Genomic DNA, 7,352 nt, shown 5'->3' on the forward strand with positions numbered 1-7,352 from the left:
ATAATTTTCCATCAAATGAAAACAATGAAGAAAATTACGAAGATCTCATCAATAAATTCGACAAATATTTCTTGCCACATATCAATGTTACCTACGAACGACACATGTTTTTTCTACGAGATAAAAAAGTGGAAGAAACAATCGATGAATATGTGAATGCACTGATAGGACTGAGTTCCACATGTGAGTTTGATAAATTAACCGATAGTTTAATTCGAGATCGTATTGTCATGCAAATCACAGACAGAAATTTGAAAGACACTCTCCTAAGAATACCAAAGTTAGATCTACAAACAGCAATAATTACGTGCAAAGCAGCAGAGCAATCACAAAATCAATTGGAAAAAATCTGTTCATCCCAGGAATCGAATGAAATGTCCACAAAAAAATTTAAGATGAATAGAATTCAACAAACTGAAAACTATAAAAGGCCAACGACATCAGGAGCACAAGAGCATCCAATTCAATCGTATCAACAAAATCATGCAGGTCAGAAGAAACTATCAATCAACAAGAACCAACTTCAATTTCATCGCCAATGTCAACGATGTGGTCTACAACATCAACGTGGGAAATATCCAGCATATAAAGCTGTGTATCAATTGTCATAAACTAAATCATTTTTCGAAAATGTGTAAATCTAAAAATATCAGTCTTTTAGAGAACAATACTCCAGAAGATGAATTTTTTCTAGGTTCTTTAGAAATATCTCATATTGCAGATGAAACTTGTAACGATACTTGATTGTTTTTTAATAAAAATCAAGCCTCGTTTTAAATATCCGTTTCCCTGAATTTTCCAGTTGAAACAATGCAACACCGTCTGATGGAGATTTCAGTTTCAATATAGTTATTCCGTTTCATTTTGGAAATATTTTTCAGAATCCTAATTAATAAATTCACATTCCGTATAATTGAAATTTCCATCATCAATCCGCCGTAAGAATCCAAAATAAAGAAAAAAGTGTCTTTCTGCATTCGGCGTTGTTTTTCCGTCCACAAAAACACACCGAATTCAGTATAAAACATCGTGGATTGCAGATAACGACAGTTTCTTTTACCGATAAAGGGATAACCGCCACCGAGAATATTTCTTCTGGGGAGAATATTCGAGAATTCCGAATTTTGAGTGCAATTTTGATCACGTGACCGTCCACATGTTGGAGAGTTGATAAATAGGGCCGCACCACCAGACGAAGATCATTCATAATTGTTCATTCGGTAGTCATTCGTTATAATTCATTATTATTCATTCGGTAGTCATTCTGCGATTCTGTATTCTAGTCTTGATTCGGTAGTGATTCTTTTCTTGATTCCTTCGTGATTCTTTAATTTTTCCGCTTTAATTAAGTCTGTCTTCGTATTAGAGTTTTCCTTTGCTTTTCTTTATTTTTTTCTAAGTGGTGGTGTGACCGTACCGGAACAAACTGTAAGTCTTTTCTTGATACCGCATACTTCGTGATTCAAAGTTGCATTCTTTTATTTGTTTAATTGTGTTAATCCTTGCTGTGAACCCCCCTGTTTAACGCAGGCTTCTGTCGCCTGGTTCTCTGGTGAACCAAGACCAGTCGACGGAAATCTCGAAGTTTTTTCTACTGGTAATGCTTGGCGTGTGACACCCAAGGTTGCCACAGAAAGACCACAGTAACCTATCCCGTCCTACCTCATTTGTGTTCCGTTTAGACTTCCCGTTTAACGCAGACTTCTGTCGCCTGGCTATCTGGAGCCGGAAACCAATCGGCAGAAGTCTCGAAGTTTTTCTACTGGTAATGCTTGGCGTGTGACACCCAAGGTTGCCACAGAAAGACCACAGTAACTTATACCGTACTACCCCTGTTGTGTTCCGTGTAGATTTCCCGTTTACCGCAGACTTCTCTCGCCTGGCTATCTGGTGGCAGAAACCAATCGGCAGAAGTCTCGAAGTTTTTCTGCTGGTAATGCTTGGCGTGTACACCCAAGGTTGCCACGGAGAGACCACGATAAACTACCCCGTTATCCTGTAAATTGTTGCATTGTGTTTCACCTGCATCAACCCCGTCCCGTTAATTGAATAGTTTCAATTCTGATTGGCCTGTACACTGAAAATCACTGGAAGTGCTCGGGATCAAACCCATTGCTAAATTAACCGATTACAGAGACTTGGATCTTTCTGAGACACCCGGTTGCTGTAAATTTTGTATAAACCCCGTACATCCGTTATTGTCTCAGAAGGAATCAAAGTAACTGCTATTAATTATTTGCTTTCTTTAATACCTGATAGTTTGACTGAATATAATTGATTTGAATATTCTTTGATTCATTGATTTCAATTTCTGATCACCGTGACAAGTTATTGCATTTCTGTTTTCCTTATTTTTGATCAGCTGTATATATTTCTTGACTTGGAAATAACTGTATGGTTCACTGTAAGTTAGATTGTTGTAATAAATTCGGTTTTAAAGTATTTGTTATCGCTACCATCTTAGATAAACCCGAACTCTGTCTCCGACTAGTAGGTACCTGGGTGGGTTTGCTATTTCTCCCTATTGAAAGAATAGCTGGCGCTCTAGATTAAACCCTTTTCCCGACCAAACCCGTTACAAAATTGACGCCCGAGCGTTGGGACTCTTAAAACCGGGTTCAGTTTTGGAATAACTTCTTTTTTTTATCTAACCGAGGAGAATAGTTTTGAACGGTGAACCATACAAACCAATTTATTCAGCTGTTGACTTGCAAGAAATATTTTATCCGGCTTATATTTCTGAAATATAATTTATTTAGATCAGTTGAGTGACCGATTTGCTGATTGCGTTGAGTTAACCTATCTTGAGTTATAATAGAACATCACTGGTAACCTTAAACAGAACCGAACAGTTAACCAGCTATTTCTGATAACCGCACAATATTGAATTGACTTATGATTTTCACCGCTTATGATTTTCACACGCTTATGATTTTCACTTGAATAATAAAACTGACTGTGTTTTCTTTTCCCCTCCCCCCTTTGATTTATTTGCTGGTTGACAAGTGTTCATTATAACTCTGATAGTTTATTGTGATTATAACCGCATTGGACTTGTTGTTTCTCTGATTACTTTATTTTATTTGAAACCGTTGATACACTGTTGGTGAATTTTTCCCTTTGAATTAGGTGAGCTTGAACTGAAAATAACTTCAGAAAGGTAAAACTGTAAGTGAACCTGAACCGAAATAATTTTCTTGGCTGTTAAAACCGATAGTGGACTTGGTCTGAAATATTTTGTTGACAGGTAACCTATTTCTTCGAACAAGTGTTAGGTTAACAGTGAGCTGTCAAGTGACCGATAAATAGTGAGTGATAGAATAATAGGTGCTGCCTCGATTGGACATTGATTATTGATCCGGGTTTCAGTGAATCTTGTTGAGTTAATTATTCATCCGGGCCTCAGTGAATTTTATTGAATTAATTATCCATCCCGACTTTAGTATTCATCCGGACTTCAGTGAATTTTATTGAGTTAATTTTTCATCCGGGTTTCAGTGAATTTTATTGAATTAATTATCCATCCGGACTTCAGTAAATTTTTGAATTGATTATTCACCCGGACTTCAGTGAATTTTATTGAGTTAATTGTTCATCCAGGCCTTGGTGAATTTTGTTGAATTAATTATCCATCCGGACTTTAGTAATTTTTTTTTTTTTTGAATTGATTATTCATCCGAGCTTAAGTGAATTTCATTGAGTTAGTTGTTCATCCGGGCTTTAGTGATAGTGATCTTTAGTCGGACTTAGTGATACTGAAACATTAAAACCAGTGTTGAATTATTCCGTGTGTTAGCTTTGAACTTTAACTTTACATTATTTCATACCGGTCATCGAACTTATTGAGTGTGAGTTACTGGATCGTGAGTCGGGTGGCAAGATAGTTGAACTATATGTCATTGAACATGGATGTGAACAGGCTGCTCAGTGATGAATTGACTTATGAACTAGAACTGAGAGGACAGCCAATACCAAGCACTGTGATGACAAAGCGGAGTCTACTTCGACAAGTGTTACAGTCAGACATACCGCTACAGCCTTGCACATCAATAAACCCCACACTGGATATCGACATTTGCCAAAATAAACTCACCGATCTAGTGGAAGCACTTCAGAATTTCAATCACGCTTATGGGACTAACGAATTTTCGCGAATATTCACAAGATTAACACACATTCAGGGAAGACTGAATTTTATTATCACTTCCGATGAAACACAGTTACAACTGATCGAACAACTGAAGGCGACTACAGCTAAGGCCTTGGAGACGCTGGAGCAACTGAGTAGTAGCAACACCCGTGGACAGCCATCCAGTCAGCAGGAACGGTCCCTCTTGGATGTGGAGGTTCCCAGTTCACCTGGGATGTCCCCGATCCAACCGGAAAGAGCTGAAACATCCCTGATTGATCTTGGAGATGGGGTCAATCTTCCGACAGCTGCTGATGTCTCACATACTGGTACACCTGTAAGGAATAAAACATTAGAACATGTCATGAACGAGACAAGGCGGACATGTACAGCATTACTGCGGCAGTTGCCGGCAATACCTGTCACACAGTCACAGGACTGTGGGACAGCATCACCTGAAGATCTGACACCAAGAAGATGGATTAATTCTACCCGCAGAGTGTCTTTTCCACACTTACCTGCATCTTGTGTGAACTCTGGCAGGACCATGACCAGAGAGAGAGTACCATTGGAGCCGGAACCTCGACCGTCACCGGGGCCAACTATTCCTGTCCACAAATGGAATATTTCATTTGGTGGCACAGGTAGTGTGAGCGGCTTCATCGAGGAGGTGGAGAGATTGGCCGAATCTCGTAAGGTGCCCCTAGAACAAGTATTCGAGTCAGTTTATGAACTACTGCGGAAGGATGCCAGGGATTGGTTCATCCCCAGGAGGGGTACATTCAGGAACTGGCAGGATTTCAAGGAGCAACTTAAGGAAGCATTTTTACCGGTGAACTATGAGGAGAACCTGTTGGAAGAAATAAAAAGGAGAACGCAGGGTCCTGATGAAAAACTGCTGATGTACGTCACTCGAATGCAGAATTTGTTCCAGAAGCTAACATACAGTAGACCAACCGAAACGGAACAAATCCGAATCATCAGGCAGAGGCTATTACCGACCCTACAACAGGCCTTAGCATTCCAGGAGACTAACACCTACGATGAGCTCCTGCGAAAAGGAAAGGTTTTCGAGTTAGTACAGCGGCAAATGAGTCAGTACACCAGGCCACCATCGAAACCAGGTCTTCTTGACGAGCCCCACCTGCCGTATCGTCCATTCCAACAAAACCGGCAACAGGCCAGTTTCTCCTTGGACACCGAAAACATATCAGGAAACTCAGAGCCACCAGTACCAGTAGGTCACAACAGACCACAAACACCGCCGTCACCGCTTAGAAACACCCAGCCAAGACCGGATCGACCAACGGCACGAGTCGACAAGCAAAATACAGGTTCACCCAACCGAGCTTCATCACCTATACCAACACGACGATCAAACCAACAAGGAGACCGACAGGAAACACAGGGAAACCGGACTGATCCACCGACGAGGAAAGTATCTTTCCAAACACAGTGCTTCCGATGTGGTGAATACGGCCACATGCGACGGGAATGTCGAGGACGACCGAGGTTGTTCTGTTCTCGTTGCCAGAGGAAAAACATTCGCTCAAGCGATTGTCCATGCCGTCCGGAAAACTAAAGGGAGGTATGGAGAAGGGGTCGACCATATCTCCGGGGACGCTGACTCCTATGGCATCGACCGTGTGTAACGACAACCGTCCGGTGGTGGAAGTAAAAGTAGCCGGGAAGCGCTACAATGCACTGATTCACACCGGAGCCACGAGGAGTTTCATCAGTCAGAAGGTGGCAGACCAATGTGAACGCAAAGGAATCACCGGAGAACCTGTTGAGGATGGCTTTGTGGTAGTTGCCAACGGTCAGTATACCGCGACGCCGAAACTTTATACTACCGCCATACACATAGCTGACTATTCTTTGACCGACATAAAGTTTTTGTTGGTGTCTGATTTACCGGTAGACCTCATACTAGGAATGGACGTACTGGGAGTGTACAATTTTTCCCTTAACCTTAGTACCGCCGAGTGCTATCTGGAAGGCCGACTAATCTCCAAACCAACACCTAAAGTGGGAAAAACTGTGGAGGTACACGCCACTGGCGAACACTTACTGGAACTGACCAAGGCACAGAAAAAGAAGTTGGATGCTTTTCTCGCCAGAGAAATGAAGGAGTTCGAGAAGCTGTCCGGCACCACGAAACTGATAGAACACAAAATCAAACTCAAACCTGGGACAGAACCAATTAAACAGCGATACCGGCCACAGAATCCGAAGATGCAGGAAATCTTCAACCAGGAAGTAGACCGAATGCTGGCTGAGGGAGTTATTGAGCCTTCTAAGTCGCCGTGGAGTTCACCTGTTGTGTTAGTCAAAAAGAAGGACGGTAAATACCGGTTTTGTATCGATTTTCGAGCAGTCAACGAAGTGTCCGTTAAAGATGCGTATCCGTTGCCGTATATTTCGGGAATCTTGGACAAATTACGCAGAGCCAAATACATTTCGACGATTGACTTGAAACAGGGATACTGGCAAATACCGTTAGAAAAGGATAGCCGACCTATTACAGCATTCACGGTCCCGGGAAGAGGACTATTTCAGTTCACCGTCATGCCATTCGGCTTACATGCAAGCCCAGCCACGTTCCAGAGATTCCTGGATACCGTAATCGGTCCCGAAATGGAGCCCAAAGCATTTGCCTATCTAGACGATATAGTCGTTCTAGGGTAAACCTTTGAAGAACACATGGAGAACTTAAGGGAAGTATTCAGACGACTAAGGGAAGCCAACTTACGTCTCAATCCCGACAAATGTGAGTTTGTCCGGAAGTCTCTGAAGTACCTGGGACATGTCGTCACTTCCGAAGGCATCTGTACGGATCCGGATAAAGTGGCATCCATAGTGTCATTTCCTGCTCCCAAGACCGTCCGAGAGTTACGCCGATTCCTGGGTGTTGCGAGCTGGTACCGTCGATTCATCGAGAATTTCTCCAATGTAGTTTCTCCGCTAACCCTGCTGCTCAAGAAGAAACAGCAGTGTAAATGGGGAGAAGACCAGCAGAAGACTTTCGATATCCTGAAACACAAGTTGACTGAGTCACCGATATTGGCTTGTCCGGATTTCACCAAACCGTTTGTGGTACAAACAGACGCCAGTGATACAGGCCTAGGTGGAGCTCTAACACAAGTGATAGATGGAGAAGAAAGGGTAATTGCCTATGTTAGTCGCACATTAAACCCAGCCGAGAAAAACTATTCAGTATCCG

The 7,352-nt window shown here is 42.1% G+C and overlaps 1 protein-coding gene across 1 annotated transcript; it reads right to left on the minus strand.

Moving 5' to 3' along the window:
• Window positions 1–4,220: 4,220 nt before the first annotated feature.
• LOC123319135 lies at window positions 4,221–7,115 on the minus strand. Its single transcript, XM_044905986.1, has 3 exons — window positions 6,882–7,115; window positions 4,648–4,832; window positions 4,221–4,464 (listed from the first exon to the last, which is right to left on the minus strand). The coding sequence occupies exons 1-3, from the start codon at window positions 6,935–6,937 to the stop codon at window positions 4,316–4,318; spliced, it is 390 nt and encodes a 129-aa protein (XP_044761921.1). The 5' UTR covers window positions 6,938–7,115; the 3' UTR covers window positions 4,221–4,315.
• Window positions 7,116–7,352: the final 237 nt, after the last annotated feature.

This window comes from Coccinella septempunctata, chromosome 8, assembly GCF_907165205.1.
Source record: "Coccinella septempunctata chromosome 8, icCocSept1.1, whole genome shotgun sequence".
In the NCBI taxonomy this organism is placed as follows: domain Eukaryota; kingdom Metazoa; phylum Arthropoda; class Insecta; order Coleoptera; family Coccinellidae; genus Coccinella; species Coccinella septempunctata.

Bases quoted from the DNA above. Each gene is read 5' to 3' on its own strand.
- LOC123319135 (XM_044905986.1), bottom strand. From the start codon at position 6,937: ATGTCCCAGGTACTTCAGAGACTTCCGGACAAACTCACATTTGTCGGG. The intron at 4,833-6,881 runs GTAAGTTGGCTT...TACTTGTTCTAG, and splicing joins ACATTTGTCGGGATTGAGAC to GGGCACCTTACGAGATTCGG. The intron at 4,465-4,647 runs GTAAGTGTGGAA...TATTCCTTACAG, and splicing joins AGAGTTCACACAAGATGCAG to GTGTACCAGTATGTGAGACA.